General features: G+C 42.9%; 1 protein-coding gene across 1 annotated transcript; it reads right to left on the bottom strand.

Moving 5' to 3' along the window:
- Window positions 1-266: 266 nt before the first annotated feature.
- Window positions 267-3,242, bottom strand: JUN (Jun proto-oncogene, AP-1 transcription factor subunit). Its single transcript, XM_048497630.1, has one exon. It carries the CDS (start codon window positions 2,317-2,319, stop codon window positions 1,378-1,380), a length of 942 nt encoding a protein of 313 aa, XP_048353587.1. The 5' UTR covers window positions 2,320-3,242; the 3' UTR covers window positions 267-1,377.
- Window positions 3,243-22,667: the final 19,425 nt, after the last annotated feature.

The raw sequence follows: 22,667 nt of genomic DNA, 5'->3' as shown, positions 1-22,667 counted from the left end.
CATCTAAAATATGTAAGACCAAATAGGCATTTGTAATTTGCAGTAAGTTAGGGTAAAAAAATTAAAATTGTCCTTTCCTCTTGTAACCCCCCCTAATTAACAAACCCTTACATAACAGCATCTACAGTGCCAGTCCAAAAATGCCTACACATTTCATATGTCACAAAACATATTGCCTCAGCTAGTTACATTTTCACCTCTTTGTCTGTTGAAGAATGATTTACAATAGAGCAAAATCACAAAAAGAGGGGAAAGGATTTCAAATCTGTGGAAAGAGTAATAGAATGATTTTATTGGACAACAGGCATAGTTATAAATACTCATGAACAAATACCATCTTTCATCTAGGAGTTAACAAAAGCATTAAGGAGACAAATTCCCATCTCAAGATTCCCTTTTTGAAAACACATGTTATCAAAAGTAATTACTTAATGGAGTATCTAAATGGGAAATGCCAGTGATACTTGAAAATTCCTAGTACAAGGAATAGTCATTACATTTTTAGCTCCCCTCCCCCTTGCTAATTTTTGGCTTCTGACCAAACTATGTCATTAGCTCCTCACAGAGCATGCAGTTTTACAAGAACAGGCAGAAGCTATAAGTCTTTATGGAGCCTGGTTATAGAAGAGTTTGTTAATCAATGCTGTAAAAAGGGAAAACAGTTCTAGCATCTAACCACAAGTTGGGATATATGCTGGATTTAAAAGTTCTCAGAGGAAGCGAGTGCTGCTTTGTTGATGTTTCTTAAATAAAACCAACCTTTTCTGCATTTTTGTTCAGAATAAAACATAAAAAATTATATACTTTATTACAAATGGTAAACTCAAGAGTGCTAAAAAAATCTCTTATTTACAGACAATATTGGGAAGAACCCAAATGAACATAAAAATAACTTACAAAGTCATGAAGTAGTTTTATTGACATTAATCAGCTTTCATAAAATAAAAAAGATATGTACATACACAACTTGACTCAAAGGCAGGCAGTATAGTTCAGCTTCTGTTGTTAGCTTCCCACAAACTCCCTCCCAAACTTTTTCTTAAAAGGAGTACTAGCAAAAGCAATCTACATTGTCTACTGCAGTTTAACCTTTAATACTGAATGATCACTGAATGTTAGGTCCATGCAGGTCTTGGTCAATGTTAAAAAAATGCTCTTGTGCCTCATCTGAGCAGGAACAGTACTGTTGACTGGCTTGCCACCACTTCAAAACAAATGGCATGAAAGTCTCTCCACACATGCTTTTGGGGGAGCACCCTCAGGAACCAATGCCTTTCAGCATTTTCTCTGCCCCCCTCCCCCCAGAGCTTTCCACCTCTCTCTCACGCTCTTTTTTGCTTAATTCCTCTCTATCACATACAGTTACTGCTAGTCTCTTCAAAAAGTTTGCAACTGCTGTGTTAACATTAGCTGGCACCCACTATTGACATGATTCATGACCTTCTGCTTCAGCTGAGCAACTTGCTCTCGTAGCATATTGGCAGTAGATGCCAGTTCTGAGTTTTGCGCTTTCAAAGTTTTCACTTTTTCTTCCAACCTGGCAATCCGTTCCAACTTCCTTTTCCGGCACTTGGAGGCTGCAATTCGGTTCCTCATGCGCTTCCTCTCTGCCTTGATCCTTTCCTGGGATTCCATGTCAATAGGGGACAAGGGAGGAGTCTCCCCAGGCATCTCTGGGACAGTCTGAGGCTCTTCTTTCAGAGCTTGAAGGCGGGGATGCTGCACTGGCATCTGGGGGTTTAGATGCTGAGGAGGATAGCCCAGGTTGTTTGAATTGTAGTTAGGTGCTGCGTTGAGCGTATTCGGGTTGAAATTGCTGAGGTTGGCATAGACTGGAGGCTCGCTGTGCAAACTGGCACTGAAACCACTGTTTCCAGCCATAGATGAGACAGGAGCCATGCCGGTGTTAACAGGCTGGGCAGCAGAAGTAACACTTGGCATGGTGTTTTGGTTGTGTAGTTCTGCAAGTGCTCTGACAAAGCCTTCAGCAAACCCTTCTTGTTCATCAGTGACATTTTTGGGACAGAGGAATTGGGTGGGGGTAGGAGTGGTGGTAATCAGGCCATTGCCCGACTGGATGATCAGCCTTTCTAGTTCAGGAGATGCCAGCTTGAGGAGGCCTACATCTGGAGAGGTCAAGATGTCAGCATTCTTGTTCCTCAGGTGGGGCTTGAGGTTACTGGCGGGATCAGCCAGATTCAGAGTCATATTCTGCTTCAGAACTTTGGGATTGTTATATCCATAAGTACCACTTTCTGGCTGTACAAAGGTAGCATTTATGGCATCATCATAGAAAGTAGGTTCCATCTTTGCAGTCATAGAATACAGTCCACAGGTTGGTGCTTTTACAGCCAAGAACAGAAAGGAACCTTTTCTATTAGCTTCCACTTTAAAAAAGTGAGTCCAGCCACCGAGTTCACCCCCCTACAGCGACTGAACGAAAATAAACTATGAAAGAGTCCTGCGGAAAAAGAGAGGAGTGAAGCTTTCAAGTCTTACTTTTTAGCCACAAGGCATTGGCTTGGTCCTTATTTTCTCACCCCCCTTCGTAAGGCGGGGAGGGCTGGATTGATCAGGCAGGCGATTTTTCAGCTCAGACAACACGGGACGAACATCAGGTCCAGAATCTTGCGCGCGAACGAAAGCGATGGGACTTCTCTCTCCGCCAAAGTATTCCGCACTTGGAAAACTTTTGAACACCGCAAAGTTGCAAATCTGGGCACAGATCACGACTCCAGCAACTTTGCTTGTTCCTCCACCCCCCTAAAGTCCTTCTTTTTTCTTCCTCTTGGGAGCGCCCTCGTTGCCGGAGCGTTGGCGAGCTTCAGACACACTTGTTGAAGTCCTCGCCCTTTTCTCCGGAAGGCTGCCACGAGCGTTCTGCTCACCGGCTGGATTCGCTCCGAAAAGTTACCACAACTCTCGTCTCTTCGCGGTCCAGAAAAGTCAGCTCACCAAGGCACTTGTCGCGCCGGCTGATCGGGCAAGTTCTCTCCTCGGTCGGGCAGAAGGAGCGGCAACAGGGCTGATCCCAAAGTCACTTTTTTGCCGAAAGTGACCGCGCGTGGAAGTCCCCGTCCCTCCGGCTGTTCCCGCAGCAAAGTTGCACCAGTTCGGCGCGGCCACAGAACGCTGCGACCGTTCTCTTCGTTTGAAGCGCCGCCGCTTTCAGCCTCCGCGTTCTCCGCCGCGCTCAACCCCACTCTGAGGCTTTCCCCAGCGTGGAGCCCAACACTTATCAGCGAGCGGTAACTCCCTAAAAATAGCCCATGATGTCACCCCGAGGCCTTCCCATTGGCTACGGCAACGTCTCAAGGGGAGGAGGGTTGCTGGCCCAGCCTGTTGCAAAGGAGCCCATCGCCACAACCACCCCACCCCTAGATGCTTCTCAGCCCCTTTCGCGGGGCATTATGGGATGAGGCATGCCCGCCCCGCAAAGGCCAAAACGCCACGTACGTTTTTCAGTCATCTGCCACGTTACCCGCATTCCAACGTTGGTGGAGCTGGAGAACTGGGCTGGGCGGGGGGAGGGGAAGGAGGAGGGGTCCTGTCTGGGGAGAAACCAAGCAGTGACTGGCCTGGGGTGGTGGTGGTGGTATAGAGTTCCAAAAAGAAAGATCCATGGATGTCATACTGGGGGCAATAATGCTGTTTTTATTTCCGGAAATTCGGGCTCCTGAAGTGATGGCGCGGTTCCGAATGTTGCCGTCCGCTGCTTCAGTTCTTGAAGAAGCTTCCTTACGTCCCCCCTCCCTCGCGATCGGTAGTTGCGTCTTTAAGGTGGCACCTAGGCTTCCTGCTGTATCATTGCACATGGATACGGATTGCTGGGGGTGAGGGGGTGGGGGGTGCAATGGGATGACTCTCACGTGGTTTTTCTTCCTCCGCCTCCTTCGCTCAACTAAGAGCTGCCAGGCAGGGGAAGATATGAGGATGGTGTCCTGGAACCAGGGGGGTAGGGGGGTGATGTAAGTGGTGGTGGGGAGAGAGTGGGAAGCTTAAGCCTGCTCATGTTTTCTTGCGAGTAAATCCCATTAACATCAACAAGACTTCCTGGGTGAACAGTGGCGATCTTTGGTAAATCCAGTTGAACTTGGGTCTCGTAGGAGGAGGCTGTGTATTGGGTCTGAAAATCCTTTTCCCCCCACCAGGGCGCTTCCTTTAAGAACTTGGGACAGCTTGGCGAGAGATGCTGAAGTGCAGCAGCGCTCAAGGAAAAGGGATGGAAAACAGCCTCTTGGACACGTTGGAGTTAGATTTGCCTGCTTTGGCCAATTTCTGACTCTGGGGGACAGGCGGACTTTAAATATGTGGGATTAACCCAACACACACACTCTGACTCCCTTGTGTTCACAAAGTCATTTTGAAGCAGACCTACCGGTGTAAATGTATTTTTGAAAGAGATCTTAAACATGTCTCCCCTTTTGCCAGTTTGTCTCAGTTCAAATATCTCCCGCCAAGAATATGTTAACACTTTGTGGACACCAACCGCTTCAGCTTTAATGGAGTTCTTACTCCTTTCTTCTTTTTTTCTTTTTGATTCACAGCTAGCTTGAAATGTACCAGCCTGATCTGGGAAGAAAGGTCAAATACCAAATCATTGACCCAGCCTTTGCTTGGTCAAAAGCTGAAAGTAATAGAAGAGTCTCATTGCCGCCTTGTTAGCTGGGGTTTTTCTGACCTGCTCAGGAATTAGCTGCCGAAACTGTCAGTCTTTGTTTATAGCCCCAAATGAGAATGAAGGCAGTTCAAAATGATCAAGATGCCTTCAATATATATAGTATCATTTGGGGATAATAATACAATTCAATGGAACTTTGAATGGCTGGGATTGCGCTGCATGAACCCTTATTGTATAGTTGACTTTTTAAAAAGATACAAAGACATTTTTGTATTTTGCTGTGAAACAACCTGTGATTAAAATGATGGATTTACAGTTTCATGTCAAAGAAATCCTGTCAGCCATATCACATTTCTAAAATTTGCATTGCTTGCGGTTCCTGTTTGTTTGTTGGTTTGTTTGACAAAACTATCAAAATAACTTGGGCTCCAGTCCTGAGGACACTTTCTTAGGAGTAAACCTGAAAGACTAGCATGAGACTTACCTCTGAGTAGACCTGCTTAGAATTGCTACCTTGACAACAGTTTGTTTCCCATATTGCTGGAATTCCATTTGTGGTTGGATCCCTGCATCGAATGCTGTTAATGTGAGATAATAGTATTTATATATAATTTTTTTCACCTGTCTATTAATGGGCATGGGAATAGGGTGTTTATTGAGCATTAAAGTGTCTGTGGACTCAGAATGTCAGTTGAAGCTCAGTTCTGGATAGGGTTACCAAACAGTCTTCAGAACAGGTATCTTGCCCTTTAACATAAAATAGGATGTTATTTACTTCATGCCATGAAAACTTCACCTGCTGATCTCCATACATTAAGTTTCTGTTGACGGGACATTTTTATCCAGGCTTATTGGCAATGCTCATTCTGGAGGACAGGCATGAGGCTCCGTTCTGGTTCTTTTGAGTGTGCTCTACAGACATTGCTTTGTTGCCAATTAGAAGTGTTTTTACAATGAAGTTACACCAATCAAAGCTGTTTTATTTCAGTGTGTTCAGATGAGTAATTCTGCATAGAACTGTACTGCTATTCTCCCACACATTTTAGGAGGATATAATTCAATATCTGTATAGAGTTTTTACTTATACAAAGGGCATCAGGTTGATTCTATTGATTTGCGACTGCTTAATTGTTTTTCTTTCAATTATTGTTTGTAAGATGCTTTGGATGCTCATGGATAGAAAGTTTTTTTTTTAAGCAATAGAACAAATTTTGTTCAAACTGTTGCTATACTTCAAGGCTTGGGATGCTTGCTGTTTGGAATACAGGTTGCAGGATGAAATAATAATATTCTTGAATAGGAGATGGAACAATGTGAGGAAAAATTACATTATACACTAGTAAACCCATAAACCCACTTAAAAGTACTATGCATATTTTAAGACATCAATATCAGCCTGGTGCTTGCTAACTCACAAGTAACCTCCATTATTTTCAGTTACCCTTACTCCCAAATAAGTGTTCATGGAATTGCCTTCCTAAAGATCTCTCTCTCTTGCTGCCCTCAGTAAAATTGTATTTCCATAGAAGGAAAGCTATTTATCCCAAAACTATTTCCTTCTGAACAAAGGTGAAAATTATTCCTACATTTGAATGGATACAATATAATGTGAAACATTTCAGAAATGCAGCCTAGATAGTTCTGGCAGATGAGCAGAGTATGAATGATGGAAATTTTAAAAAAATTGTGCTAAAAATAACTTAATTTCCAAAACAGCTTAATACCAATAAAAAGCAATGGTTTGTATGTTGGTGCAGCATCATAGACACACTTAATATATTTCCTTTATATTTCCCTTCTGTTGAGTAGCATGTTCATGTTTAAAATATCCATGAAATGTAAAACAATACATGTTGATTGTTACTGACATGACTGTTGCACAGAAGCTTAACAGAACGTGCATTTAGGAAAGTGTGAGAGAGACGCATTATGTTGGACTCCATGTTTGAACCCCCTTTTGATTGCTGTTGTCTTCTTTAAGACCAATTTGGAGTATCAGAGAGGGTGAAATGGTGTCTGGAGAGAATGATAGCTGGAAAAGTGTGGGGGGAAGGGCTGAAACCTAGGCACAGCACTCCTGAGATCTCTGGAGAAAGTTTCACTGCCTGGACCTAGCAGTAAGAAAAGAGGTAGCTATCTCCTGCACTGGAAGATTCTGATGCGTAGCCTGAAGAATACTTTGGACATTGTAGGAGAATTTGACATGTACTACAGCCTCCTTGGCTTTCTGTAATTTTAATACATCTTCAGCGCTTCTTTTTGCAGCCCCCCCCCCACATATTCTTTGAACATCTCCACCTACATTTCAGCTCTATAGACCTAGTTTTATGCCTCCAGCTATGCAGTTATGTTTGCAAAAGAATGGAGACAATTTCTACTGATTGCCCTGCCTTATTCTACAGCAGATCCTGAGTTTGCCTCCAAGTTGTTCCTAGGGGTACACCAACCTGCCCTCCGCCACCTCTGAACAAAATGTCAGAAGGTTCAGTGGTTAGCATCAGGAAGAAGAATCTGGAGAGTCCTGCTATGTGAAATCTGTGAATGACTGGATACGTGCTGGAATTGTTATTTATGTTATCCCACCTCTCCATAGGCTATAGGGAATATATACCATTAAAAAGAACAATACAGATGAAATCAAACTGCTGTACATTCTGCAGCAGCTCTCTTGTTTAAATTTTCCTCCCTCCAAATTCCCCACTTCAAATTTGAAACAGGTTATAGCTTTCCACATCTGTCCATGTTTGGGGTTTATGATAGTGTTTTCTCAGAAACATGGCTTTAGAAAATAAGTCCAAATGTTATTGAGTCCAAACGTCTATACTGTCAATGAATGTATTAACCCAGACCTTCACATTTAGCCTGTTCTCTAAATCGTCCATAGCAAGCACCTCCTTAGCTTTGCATGACAGTTGGGGACCTTTTCAGATGGTACCTTGGATAACTCACTGTCTGTTGGCACTGTACTTGTGCTGGCCATATCAGTTATTTTCTCCTATTCCATACTCTGGAAGAAGAGAATGAGATTCAGCATGGTGTAGTGGTTAAGAGCAGGTAGACTCTAATCTGGAGAACTGGGTTTTTGATTCCCCACTCCTCCATATGAGCAGCAGACTCTTATCTGGGGAACTGGATTTGTTTCCCCGTTCCTCTATATGAACCTTCTGGGTGACCTTGGGTGACCTCAGAACTTTCTCAGCCCCACCAACTTCACAAGGTGTCTGTTGTGGGGAGAGATAGGAAAGGAGTTTATATGCTCTTTGAGATTCCTTACGGTTGAGAAAAGTGGGGTATAAATCCAAACTCCTCTTTACTGGCACTAGGAATTCCCCTTTTTTCAATTTAGGTATTTTATAGAGAGGTCAAACAGATAGCACTGGGGACAGGGGAGAGATTCATATTTGAATTCTCATATATTTCAAAATGTTGTGGTAGTTTAGGAAGAGACCTGGCAATTATGTTGTGAGCAATACAATACCCAAGGTATCTTACACTGAGTCATCAAAGTCAGTGTTTTCTATCCAGACTGTCAGTGGCTCTCCAAGGTTTCAGGCAGAGGTTTTTCCTGTCATCTAAAACCTAATCCTTAATGAAGATGCCCGGGATTGAACCTGGAAGTGTCTGCATGCCAAGCAGATGTTCTGCCATGGAACTACAGCCTCTCCCAAATATTTGAGACCTTTGGCAAAAGAGCTGAGCCTGGCAGACAACTGTGGAACAGTTAACCTGACTGAGGTGAATGTTTATCTTTCTGAGCTATTGCAGTTGGTGGCTTGATGATAGGATGGGAAACAGATTAAGTGTTAATAGGAGCACTTTCCTGGGTCATATAATTGCAACTGTTTCATATCTATGGAGTCTACTCAAAATAATGGATTTCAAGAATGACCCTTGACCAGTTATTCAAACTGTTATGAAACTAAAGCTGCAATTCTAAGAACACCTTCCTGAAAGTTAGCCCCACGGAATAAAATGGGGCATACTTCTGAGTAAACCTGCATAAGTTTGCACTGTGAGCCTGCCCTCTTGTGCCATCTCTGTGTTCTGACAGCTTAAAATGCAATATTGTTATAAGCATTACACTTGACACAATGATTCTTAGTGTGTTTTGATGAGCTTTATAGCTAAAATTATGAAACAGTATTACAGACTCCTAGTACTTGTATCTATGCAAACGGAAAAGGTTTGTTGATACTTAACCCTAACTGAACAACATTTCAATTAAATGGTCCCTGTTTTTGTGGGATTTCAGAGTGCACAATTCTCTTTGTAGCTGCTTACGTAACAGCGAAGGCTGGACTTCCTGTTTCAGAAATGTATCACAAAATTGCCCACAATCAAAGCAGGATTTCCCAATTCCTTGGGGGACGAAATGTAGGCCTCTAGCTATAGCAGGCAAGACATTCAGCTTCCAAAGTATTAATTATATTGCTAATTGGTATGTACTTTGATTTATAGACTGATCTACATACCACCTTCTTGATCCTACCTGACTAGGTAGCTGTGGCTGGTCCAGGTTCAGTGTTCTTGTGGTATCCTGGAAGAGGAAAATAAGATTGTTCAATTATATAAGGCTGTGGAAATAGTTTCCATTCAATGTAAGTCTACTTCAGGCAGGTAGTGTTTTGCCAAAATGGCTTCTCTGACACATCTGTTTTGTCTCTTCTATGCTTTTGCATTGCTTTCTGCTGCGTCAGCTACTGTTCTTCTTGTGGACCCATTGCCTCACCAGCAGAACATATTGGAGAAGCTAGAGATGCTACCACAATGCCACAAGTAGCTGCAATTTTTTTTCTAGCATAGGATTATGAATCAGTGGGTCACTTCCAGGCAAATATATTTAAGACGAATCTAGCTGGAGAGGAAGCTTAGGTACAGCATAAAAATTCTGTAAGTCAAGAAAAGCCCGGGTACATCTCCTACTTGTAATGTGGCATATGGTAATAAGCAAGGCAATTTCCTCCTGAAATACCAGGCAGCTGGGAACTTTGGAGACTACTGGAAATTTGAGCTTTTATATTCAGCTAAGTTCCATTTGATACCATGCAGCACAGGCTCACTAGATGTGAATCTTACAGAAAAAAAGATTGAGAACTTGTGGTGTGCTGCCATGGAATTCAGAATTTCAGAGAGCATCATTAGAACGCTAAATTATTAATCAGCTATTACTTTAGATCTGTTTTTGCTGATCTCCTAAGGTAAATATTCCTTTTATTGATATGGAACATTAACCTTTTGCAGACAATATCCATTTACATGTCTGAGTTACTCTGTGTAAGCTAGTGCTAGATACAAATGCTCTCCTTCTGCAGAGGACAAAGGCAGACCCTTTTGACCAATGATAATGGAGTTTTTGATTTAGAGACTCTTCTGGCCAATCAATATAGACTGAGTTGAAACCGTCAGATGTCTGAATAATTAAATGGCTGTAATGTTACATATTTCTCATCTCTACTGCTTCTAAACATGTTATTGGGGAAAGAAGGTATAAATGGATCTTTGGAAGCAGATGCACTTTCATGAGCAATGATGATGTGCAATTTTTCACCCTTCCTAACCATGCAAATAATATTTGCCATCTTGGACTGGGTTAGGTTGTTTAGAGGCGGGATTAGAGATGTAGTAAGGATACATCATTTCACCTAAAATACAGTAAAATTAAATCACCACAGATCAACTTTTATAGATATGTTTAGCATCTTTGATGTTATTTTGAAAGTGATATAATTTCTAGTTTATCTGTCAGTTATCAGGGCATAATTCCACAATTGCTACACATTGTTCATTTTAACTGTCCAGGAGAAAGTCATTCAGTGCCAGTAAACAATGCGGCTGATCTGAGGGAAACTGAAGGGAGGGGCTCAGTGGTAGAGCAGTTCTTTACATGCAGAAGATCCCAGGTTCAATCCCCAGCATCTTTTGTCAAAAGACTTAGGTAATAGGTGATGTGAAAGACCTTGACCTTAGACCAGTGGTGGCGAACCTTTGGCACTCCAGATGTTATGGACTACACTGGTTTTATCAGCCCCCTCCAGCATGGCCAATTGGCCATGCTGGAAGGGGCTGATGGGAATTGTAGTCCATAACATCTGGAGTGCCAAAGGTTCGCCACCATGGCCTTAGACCAATCCAATTTTGATACACCAGTTGTCTCTCTCAATATAAGAAAGTGTCATATACACAAAGGTTTCTTGGGGCAGAGGGAAAACTTCTGTCCTTCATAAGATCAGGAGTGACTATGCTGTTGAGCAGGCATCTGAAAGATGTAGGACCAGTAGTCCAAGTGGCTGAATTGTGGACAAAGCAGGGGTATATGTATGTGTGAATGGAGGGGGGGAGGGTACAGAGATTGAATTCAAAATGTTCATTCAAAATGTATAGGTAAATATTTGAAATTCCCTACATTTTGATCATTATCTGGTACCATCCTGATTCTTATGACTAGAATTTCACAATTCGAAGGTTATGTCAATAATGTGTTAGAGAATCAGACTAGGATCTGGGAGGCTTGATTCCCTGCTGAACCATGGAAGCTTGTTGGGTGAGCTTGAACCAGTCATGGGGGCTACAATTTAAAGAAGTGTTACTGTTTCCCCTTGTTCAAAATTCTGAGTAAAAATTGCCACAAGCTGCTTTTATTCCCACCAGGGAACATATAAAGGCACTCACAAGCTTTCCACAACCCCAGCAGGTGCACAAGCAGTTTTGTGGACAGTGTTATTTCAGAGCGAAAATGGCACAAGGAGAAAGAGTTAAACAGCCTCCCTCCTCTTGCATCAATCTCTCCATTTAAATCTTCTCCCTCACCCCTGTCAGATTGCAGTTCCCAAGGCCATGTTGGTAGTTGTCAAAAGAAAAGAATCACAGACATACATGTAATCTGCAGCTCTTCTCCACGTCTTTATAAATGACATAATAGGATTCCTGGACCTCTTCTGTCCATTATGTTGTAAGATTAATAGATCCACTATATAAAAAATTAGCAAACACTTGTGACTGTTGATCAATATCAGCAGAAAAGAGTGGCCTTTAGCCTCCTCCATTTTAAAGCCTTCCTCCAAGCTAAGCAGCCATAAGGAAAATGAGATGATCCTGATGAGTGTTTTTGAACCTAAAACTGAGGATTTATCTTTTAGGAGGTTTACCAGTTGGAATGGGGAGGCTCCAAAAGAACCCTATACAACAGTTGGTTGTTGTGACTAAGATGTCTTTAGCCTAAATGTGGAAACTGCGGGATATCCATCTTCCAGGCAGTAGCTGAACTAAGTCGGGTATGTGTGGATTATGAATAAGATTTCATCTTACAGTCATATGTGGACACAGGAACTGTGATCTGCTTCTGGCTTTGTAGATACCTGGACTCTGTTTGCTACATATTGGAACTGTTCCAATTGTGAAGAACAGCAACACATATTGGAATTAGTTTAGAGGGATGTATGTTAGATATGTCTGTTCAATTATGGAATGAGGAAAAAATCTGTTGGTGTGACTATGTAAATTTAATAATAAATGAGGTGGGAAAACAATGCACTCTGTTGAGTCTGCTTTCATTTTATTTCATAGTAAAGCTGAAACTACCGTCACCCATCCTCTGATTGGCTTTTCAACGCCATACTGAGATGAAGAATGAACACGCTGTAAATTTATTTCTGTGGTGTGTTTCCTTCACAATTAAAAAAAAGAGATTGCTTCAGCAGCTTTTTTAAAAAAACCACTTCCATTTTGGAAGTTCTAGACTTATCTGGTTCATTAATAATAGTCCCCTTGATCAGAGATCCTTTGAGTTACAAATTATTTGAGCAGAAGCCCAGAAATATTCTAAAATGCTTTTAAGAATACACACACAAAAAATTAAATTAACAGAAAATTTGGCATCCTCTCCAAGATGCCTCATACTGTTGTAGCAGCTGTCAGAGCCATAAGATTCTTGACAACCAGGAAGGAAAACAAGTACGCAGCCAAGCAGGAAAGGAAGTGAATCTCTGTGAGATCAGTGAGTTAACTGTAATTTGCAACTTGAGGGATTCCTACTAAAATTTGCCAGTTTGAATCTTTTGCCTTTATAGCTTAAAATCTGGATTCAGATTGTTGTTACAGTTAAAAGCTATTGGATACATGAGTTTACCTACATTGATGCGCTCATTGTGGCCTTTTGGCCCTGTGTTTTATATTGTAATTTTTGATATCTTGTGAGCCGAACTGAGCCCGCAAAGGGAAAGGCGGCATAAAAGTTGAATAAATAAATAAATGAGAACTGTAATCATGTAAGACTCTGACAGATCTCTAAAATATCTCGTTACACTTTCTATGCCTTGAATGGATTGCACAAGATGGCAAATAGGTGGAGTTCTCCATTGAGCAATTGATGACATCTGGGTATTTGTCAGCTACCATTCAGGAAGGCAGGGGTTAAAGAAAAAACTTCCCAGGCTCCTCTCTGTGCTGTGGCTCCGCCCCTTCTCCTGGGCTCCAGTTTGTTCCCTGCCTTAGGAAGAGCAGGCATGGTGGCTCTCAGAGCCACCATTATCTAATTTTTTTACTGGAGAAAAGTTTTTCTTGGACTACTTTCTACTGTTTGGGAGAGAGATTAGCCTTCCTTTAAGCGGCTGGAGTGTCTCTTCTTCAGAACCGCCAGCTGATCGGGCTGGACTGCCTTACAGCAGAAGGGGTAAAGCGATCGATCCCTCTATCTCCCTCTTCTCCTCTCTGCAATGCCTCAGGGGGAAACCCTTTTGTCCTCTGAAGAGGACAGTGAAGGCAGCCAAAGGTCCCAGGAGGGCTCTGGCAAAGCAGGCAGCCATCAGAGGAGCGAAGTTCTCAGCTGCCCGGCTGGGGCAACGCTGAACTCAGCTTCACATTCCTAACGCTGCCAGGTGTCTCGGGCCTAAAAAAGAAAAGGCGTGGTAAAATGGTGGACGGCTGCAATGCCATGCTCTGCACAAGTCCAACGCACCTTTGGTGTTCCTAGGTCCACAGACTTCCAACATGCTCAATACGTAGCAAAATGAGAAGGGAGGAGAGAGGTGGAAGCTCCCGCCTATACAGGAGGAGAGTAGTGGTAGGATCTCCTTAGGAGATTTAAAATTTTTGCCTTTATTAAAGGAGCCTTCCACAGGGAGGCAGAAGGCAGTGGTGAGAGAGGAGAGATGTTAATCCCTTTATAAATCACAGATGGAGCTCTGTCCCCCCACAGTCCTTCTCTCTCTAGCTCCATTACCCCCCATTTCCAAGCATTCTATCAGAGAAAATAAAAGGGCTGGTGCTGTTTAGGCAAACTAAAACTGCCCAAACCAAAACCGAAACTAATCCCAGAGAGCTCCACTGGAGAACTCCCTCATGTTCTGAGACTCAGAGTAAGGAGGAGGGGGAGATATTCTCTGATCAAGAGGATTTAGAGGAGATGCAGGTTACTGAACAATCTTCTCACCTGTTTAAAGTGGAAGATTACCATTACTGTCTAAATCTGTTGCTGCCTTGCATCTTGGAGAAGCCAAAAGCAATGAAGGGTCTTCTAAACGTAAATCCACTCCTCTTCATAAGGGTGTTGGTGAATTCTTTCCACCTCATCCTGACTCTAAAGGATTTTTTCCCTTCCCAGAATATTTTGAAACTCAGGTCACAAATCAATGGGACAAACTGCGGCCAATAAAAGGTGCCCCAATTTTTACATAAATTGTATGACTTACCTGCTTATGCTAATAACATACTTCAAGTTCCCATTATAGGATATGGGCCCAGTGGCAGCTCTCTACAGTCTCTTCAGGCATGGTGTCTAAGGATGGCAAAGGCCAAATCAAAGACATGCAGAAGATCTGACTCTAGTTCTGCAAAGAGCTGCAAGATCTAATCAGTGGCTATGGCCATTAGAGCCTCGTGGGCTACAGCTTCCATTATCTCTAAAGCCTTGATTGTATGTGGCCAGAAAAGTGCTTGGAATTGGAGCTACAGCCCAGAAATCCCACAGAGAAGGGGTGAAACAGAAATGCTTAGGCAGTTAGTTTTGCAGCTGAACGCCACCTTGATTCAGTCACGCTGCCCGCCGCTCCTTTGGTTTCCTCAGTGGCTAAGAATGTCGCTATACTCTGGTTGAGGGCTTGGTCATGACTGACTGGCGGTCCAAGTCCATGGTTTCTGAATGCGCCCTCCATGGATAGAAGATAATTGGTGAGGAACTTAACAAGTTCCTAGTCTCTCCTAAAGAGAAACTAAAGCATCTTCCAAAACCACATCGTGGGTTTGACAAAAAAATCCTCCCACTCCTTTTTCGCCCCCAACAGAGCGACAGTCAGTTTAAAAGAGACATTTTTCGTCGCCCTCACTGGAACCAGGGAAGGCCACCTCCTGCAAAAGACCGATACCAACAGACAATCGTCAATCCAAGGCATGATGCCAACTGCAATGCAGTGGGGGGCAGACTTCAAATTCCACCAGATTTGGCAAGCCTCTCACGCAGATGCCTGGTCCCCGGAAATAGTAACATCAGGGTATGTAATAGAGTCCCTCTCCTTACCCGGCTAGAAGTTTCACGATTTATGATGTCTCCATTGTCCAAAGTTCTGGACAAGAGATCAAGGAAACTAGAAGCCATTGCACATCTATTAAAAATAGAGGCTGTGGAGCCAGTTCCACAGGAGCAGAGAGAACGGGGAGTCCATTCCATTCTGTTTACGGTACCCGAGAAAAATGGGGAGTGGCATCCGATTCTGGATTTGAAGTATGTCAACTGTTTCGTAAGGCTGAAACACTTCAGAATGGAAACCCTGAGGTCCATCGCAGACTCTCTCCAGCCAGACGAATTTCTCTGGCCTCTGCACCGCTCCTTGAGTTTTCTCCAAACTCCTCATTAATCTGATAGGGTTACTCAGGGAAAGAGACATCAGAATACACAGGCACTACAACACACTCAGGAGACCATCCAGGTCCCGTAGAGTCATGGCTTTCTTGTCAACCGAACCAAGAGTTCACTAAATCCTTCACGGAGATTGGAACATTTAGGTTTCACCATAGACACCACCTCCTGCAAAATTCTGGTCCCTCCGGAAAAACAACGAATGTTGAAGGCCAAAATAGCTCAGATCCTGCACTAGAACAGATGTTCTCTACTTACACCCGCAAACCTGATGGGTCTAATGGTGGCACTCTCAGAGGCCATACAGTGGGGAAGATTCAGATCCAGACCGCTCCAGAGGTTTCTTCGCCCATTTCAGGATCTCATTGCCCACAAATCCCACAGGGAGGTGGTGATTCCGAGTTCTGTCGAAGTCGGCCTGTTATGGTGGATCAGGTTAACCTATTTAAACTTAGGATGGGTTTTTCTGGATTGCAGCCACCAAACAGATGTTCTCGGACGCCAGTCTACTGGGCTGGGAAGCAACACTCGAGGGAATTCCAATCCAAGGGACTTGGTCAGCCGAGGAGACCATACCTCACTTCAATGTGCTGGAATTAAGGGCGATTCGGTTCACACTGAGATGTTTTCAACATCTTTTAATAGGATCCCATGTTCTAATCCGGACAGACAACACGACGGCCAAGTCTTACCTGAACAGATAAGGGGGGTTCAGGTCCGCAGATTTACAGAAGGTAGCCCTTATAGTCTTTCAGTGGACTGAGACTCATGTGCTTTCCATCAGAGCCGAACATATTCAGGGAAACTTAAACGTTCAGGCAGATCGGTTGAGCAGACAGAGCATCCATCCAGGGGAGTGGCGACTGAAAGAGGAGATTTTTCAAATGATACCCCGAACTCTGGGAACATCAGTTTTGGATCTCTTTGCCTCCAATCTGAACAAACAACTTCCCAGATTCATGTCTCGATTCCATCACCCGGAGGCAGAGAATATGGATGCCTTGTCCTCCAGCTGGCCTCACAGAATTCTGTACGCCTTTTCCTCCTTTTCCCATGATTCCCAGACTACTTTGAAAGATCAGGGAGAAGAGAGCAGATGTCATCTTGGTAGCCCCGTGGTGGCCCAGACGACCTTGGCTTACCAACATCTTACAGCTGTTGGCACCCAAACCTCTGAGACTCCCATCGCACAGAGATCTCCTACAACAGGGACCCATTTTCCACCTGGAACCAGAGTGGCTCAACTTGACCGCCTGGAGGTTGAAAGGCGACAATTAGAGTCTCAGGGGTATCCCAAAGCTGTACTTAACACCATACTGGCTTCCAGGAAACCTTCCACCAAAAGAATTTACGATCCAACCTGGAAGGTGTTTGTTAGGTGGTGTTGCAGGAAGAGAGTGACACCTGCAGAACCTAAACTCTGGGACGTTTAGGTTTTTTGCAGGACGGCATAGAATCAGGTCTTAGAGCTAATACTCTACACAGACTAATGGCAGCCCTTACGTCTGTAATACCTAGACTGGAAGGATATATTCCCACTTCACATCCACACATAGTTAGATTCCTTAGGGGCGCTGCCCTGAAAGATAGACCAGTTAATCATCACTTCCCCAAATGGAGGCTGCATACAGGGTTACATGCCCTGACCAGAAAACCATTTGAATCCATAATGGAAATTTCTCTTAAGCATCCTCATATGAAGACCATTTTTTGGTAGCCATCACTTCTGCCAGAAGGGTTTCGGAGCTAGCTGCCCTTTCGATGAACCTCCATTGTGTGTTTTTCATAAGGGGGTATTGACCCTACCTTTATCCCTAGGGTCAATTCTACCTTCCATAGGAAACAGGAAATTTTTCTGCCCACTTTTTTGTCCTAATACCAAACACCCCAAGGAGGTGTACTGGCATACATTAGATGTGAGGAGAACCTTAAAAGCCTTCTTAATTAGAACGCAGGAATTCAGGCGATCAGATTCCATGTTCATATTCATTTCCAATCATAACAGGGGTCAGAAGCTATCATCCTATCAGCTATCAAATCAGTAAGTGATTTGAGGGAATGTATTAGTGAGGCTTATAGGGTACAAAAGCTGTTGGTCCCAGTAGGGATCATGGCACACTCTGTCTGCAATGCTTCTGCTAATGCGGCCTTTAACAATAATGTACCTGTGGCTGAAATTTGCAGAGCCGTAACATGGTCCTCCTTATCCACCTTTGTCAGGCACCATAGGCTGAACGTCTTCAGCGCTGCCGATGCAGATTATGGACGCAGAGTCCTTCAACATGTCATTGGAGAGGATTTCGACCCCACCCTTTAACCGAGTCTGTCACTGCTAGGGGAGTTCACCCAGATGTCATCTTGCTCAATGGAGAAATAACATTGGTCTTACCCGTGAGGGGGACTTCTCCATTGAGCAATTGATGACATCTGCCCTCCCATTGGTCGTTATCCTGCTCCAAGATTAGTTAGAATTTTTTCTCCTTTCTTATATATATATAGTTATAAGTATAAACAAACAGTTTGTTGTTCTGGTTAACGGCCCAGGAGGTCCTCTTTGTGTTGAACATATTGTTGCAGGAGCCCCTTGTTCCCTTAGCGCCCAACAAGACTTCCTTTTACTGGTTACTATGGCTTTTTGCTCTTGTATTGGGTGCGAGTTTGAACGTTGTAATGTCAAGTTTTACAGAATTTTTTTCAGCTGGATACTGCTTTATGGAGAAGCCAGAACTGGAGCCCAGGAGAAGGGGCGGAGCCACAGCACAGAGAGGAGCCTGGGAAGTTTTTTCTTTAACCCCTGCCTTCCTGAATGGTAGCTGACAAATACCCAGATGTCATCAATTGCTCAATGGAGAAGTCCCCTTCACGGGTAAGACCAATGTTATTTCTCCACCCTCCCATTTTCCTCCCAGTTTATCACTATAAGTAATGTTGTCATTATAAGAAGTATCAGCTATGATGCAAGTAGAACCAAAGGGTCATGGTTATCCTATTTATATATTTTTATCCTTCCCTATCTCAGGGCATTATACATAGCTTTCTTCTCCTTCAATTTCTCTGCATAATTGTCCTATGAGAGACATCAAACTGAAAGAGGAGGATTTGCCCAATGCCATCCAGTGAACTACATAGTTGGGTGGGGTTTTGAACCTGTGTCTCTCTGGTAGCTGATGATGAACCTGGGCCTCTAGCTTTTTCACCACAGTGGCCCTATGATAGAATAACTAACCCATGAAAGAGCACCATCCTGGGAATGTATTCTGTAGCAACTCTTGCTACCACCACACTTGTAGAGAAACTAGATTATGGCAATTCACTTAATTATTACAAGATTTTTTTAAAAAAAGAAATTTAGTTACAAATATTGAATATGAGTATGCCATACATCTGTATCATTTCTGAGTTGTCTAATATTTTTCTGACACTTAAAACTACTTCTTTTTAATATAACCTTATCTTTGGAAAGCAAAGGGCTGCTTTCCAAAATGTCAACTCACATTGAGTCCCTCCACACCCTGAATTATTTGGGCGTCTTTGTGCTGTGTGCACACCATCTTGCTCGCTGGTGGGGCCAGAGAACTACACAATACAATGGTGGCATGATGAACTAGATATAACAGATAGTTCTCCCTTTCTTCTCTCCTAGGCTTTGGAATTCTTGGTCACAGTAGTCTTCCCCAGCTCCATTGATGTCCATTTTAAACATCAGCTGAAGACATGACTATTTCATTGCACATTTGATCTTGTGTAGTAATTAGATCTTTTCTTTGCTTGCTTGTTAATAGGATCACATTAATTGAGTTGCTGCTGACTTGTTAATGATACATTTTATTTCAGTTTTGTGATGTTCTGATTTTTATTAAGATTAGTCATCTTGAGATAGAAGTGTTTTAATAAACATTAAAATAAATGTAACCTTTGGGTGCAAGTTTCTTGTAACATTTGGCTCCATCCTGCTGTAACAAAGGTTCATGTCTTTTCTTGCCCTCCTGGTGTTATTTAAACATCAGAAAGCATGTCAGTCTTTTTTGCCTAAATTAAACAACCAACTTTCTTTAATCTAAATGTAATCCCAAAGTCTGATTTTATTCTTCAACTCCTTATTTATGAGTTTCCTGTCCTCTTTCTTAAAAGCCTCTCAGGGAATCTTACACACAGAATAAAACATTAGCATTGAGTAAGTAAAAAATAACAGTTTAACTAATATAGAAACAATAAAATGAGTAAAATGGACAATTGTAACAGTCCAATCCAAAGCCTGAGGTAGCTGGGGGCGGCAAACCACTGCTGTTTTGTGCCACTACCTCCAAAGGGCTTTCACTTGGATATTTTTTGAGCTTCCTCTTTTAGTCTCATCTGAAACATTCTGCATCTTTTTTTTTGACTCTTTGTTAAATTCAGAGTTATGTTGTACAAAATATCCTCTCACAAAAAGCTTTGCTTGCATCTCAAACCATTCTCAAATCTGTTCCCTCATTCAGAGTAAATTCAAAGAATTCTTTTAGTTTTTTCCTAGTCTTGATAAACTGAGTCCTTTTGGAGCATAAATTAATTTAATCTCCATCTGAAATAATTAGATTTTCCCTTAAACACAAAAACAACAGGGGTGTGATCTGAAAAAATCTTTGGGAAGATTTCTGCTTTAGTGGCCCAAAGCATAGTGTCCCATATCATATCAATTCTTAAGAAAAATTGTCTTTCTGAGAAAAAAGTATGCTGTCTCGAGTTCTTGTTTCTTTTTGTCTCCATGTATTAATCAAATCTAAGTTCTCTGCCAAATCAAAAAAAGTTTTTGGCAATTTACCTTGTGCGATTTTAAATATTCTTTTCAGAACATTGGTTCAATTGTGGCCCTATCATTCCATTCCAGTCCCCCAACAGGTACAAACTTTCATATGAAAATTCCAAAAGCTTATCCATAAGACATTTATAAACTTGGCTTTTATCTTCATTTGGAGCATAAATTGCTATCACCATAGTTTTAACCCTGTATACATTTGTTTCCACCCCCACATACCTACCTAATAGCAACCAATGTATTGGTCATCAACCAATGTATTGGTCATCAAACAACAGAGGCTTTATAAAACAATGCCTGGGGCTAACCGTGGGTGCCATGCCCACCACAGCTGTACCCACCCCCAAATTTTGCGTGGAGCTTGGGACCATCCATGCTTGCATGCTTGCATGGAGATTCAGGGTGGGGCCATTTCATGCTGACCTCAGCTCACCTGGGTCCAGCTTTAAACTGCAGTCTTCCAGCTTAAAGTCCTATACAAGCCTCTCTGAGGCCAGAATCAGACTGTGCACTGAGGGCTGACTGGCTCTAGCTTTATACTGTTGGCTCCACCCCCTCACAAACTCCACCTCTGGTCAGGTGGAACTTGATTGGTGGAGTCAACAGTATAAAGCAAAGACCCAGTCAGCCCCCAGTGTTCAGTCTGATCCTGGTTTAAAAAAGGCTTGGATCGAGCTTTAAAAGCCTGCAGTTTAAAGCTGGACCCTGGCAAGCTGAGGCTAGCATCAGATGGGCCCGTCCCAACCCAATCTCCAAAGAAGATCGGAGGCAGGGAAAGCTAGCAGGTCCCTCTCCCGAACTCCATGTGGAGATTGGGGTGGGCTGAGCCTGGCTGGCTCTGCTCTTGAGCTCCATGTGAAGTTTGGGGCAGGGTGAGACCACTTGCCTACATTCAACTGCGCTCCTGTCCCCTGTCCCAAAATCCTCAGGGATTTTGGGGCTGGGGCACAGTTGGGAGGGTTTGGACAGCTTCCCCCCACCCTCGCTATGCCATTGTCAACCAATACCAATTTTGGTTCTAAAAGTAATTTAATATATAACACCACCCTATTTTTCTTTTTGAATACTATCTGAAATTCTTTATCTAGAGTTTTATGGAATAAATATTTTATATCTTTATTTTCCTGATGTGGGTGTCTTGAAGGCAATGTGGGTTTCTTGTGGTGCATTAACTCTATTATATTCCAATTTAATTATTTATGATCCATAATGAGGCTTTAACAGCTCAGTCCTTTTCCTGGAGGCTGCTGCCTTTCTACCTCTAGAGGGCTTTCCAGTGGCACCCCTTCCCCACCAGAAAGCCCTCCATAGGGGCCAGTGGATTTAGACTCAGCCCACAGCACAACTGGTCACAAACCTGGAGTGGAAGCCAACTAATTTTGACTCCACCCCCAGGAAAGCCCAGGCTTACTTCCCACACTGGCATTGCTCCTCTGAGGCCAGGACTTCCAGCTTTTGTCACAGCAAAGTAAGGGGTGACTGGCTATTGGCAACTCTGCCTCTTTCGCTGGCAGAGATGCCCCTTGTGCTGGTAGAGAGGGCAAACAAGCCGATGTGGCCCTCCACCAGTTTCTGTGCTCAGTCACCCCCCCCCCCCCAATCTGGATTGGCCTGCCGCCTGCCCATTATTCTGAGTCTGTGTATCCAGACCAGTAGTTTTTACTTTTTCTTGCTGGGATTGCTCAATTACCACTCCAGAAAATTTTAAAGTCCAGGCAAAAATATTCTGTTAAGAGAATAACAATGCTGAAAACAAAGGTTTTCACGCATATGCCATGAGAAGCTGTGGCCAATTATGGCCTCCTAAGTTGTGAATGTAAAACAATAATGTCAGAATGTTGAAAGGCTCACTATTTAAGCTCCTCAGTATCTCTCCTGGATGCATAGTGACCTAGGTAGCTCTGTTGTGCATCACAAAATTCATCATTGATAATGCCCCATCTAGTTCAGAAATGCTTTCAAAGAACACTCTGATGACCACCCACATGTCCCAGGAGAAGTGGTACATCTTTGTCTCATCAGAGTCAAGAAAGATGCATGGCAGGACAAGGGAAGAGTGCTGAAAAAGAATCGAAGAATTCCTATCTTCCTGGTTACCAAAGAGAAGTTTTAAAAAGTCAAAGAAATATATTTTTATTCTTTCCTTTTAATATCTTGGTCCTTTCTGGTAGCCAGTCTTCAAAGGATTGCATGGGTTCCTTTTACTGGCTTTTCTAATGGTGTCATCAACCTAAGGGCTTAATTTTTCATTTCCTATTGAGAAATAGAGCAAAGGAGAGTGGGAGAGAATTGTTCCTGCCTGTGAGATCATGCTGCAGAGTGTTGCAATCTAGCAGGTATAAAGTTTCCAAAGGTTGCAAAAGCATCTGCATTTCATAGATTTCTCCAGGTGGCTTGCAAGT

The sequence above is a fragment of the Sphaerodactylus townsendi genome, linkage group LG05 (genome assembly GCF_021028975.2).
Source record: "Sphaerodactylus townsendi isolate TG3544 linkage group LG05, MPM_Stown_v2.3, whole genome shotgun sequence".
NCBI lineage: Eukaryota > Metazoa > Chordata > Lepidosauria > Squamata > Sphaerodactylidae > Sphaerodactylus > Sphaerodactylus townsendi.
The sequence above is the reverse complement of the archived record's forward strand: the minus strand, read 5'-3'. Positions and strand labels throughout refer to the sequence as shown.

Bases quoted from the DNA above. Each gene is read 5' to 3' on its own strand.
- JUN (XM_048497630.1), bottom strand. From the start codon at position 2,319: ATGACTGCAAAGATGGAACCTACTTTCTATGATGATGCCATAAATGCT.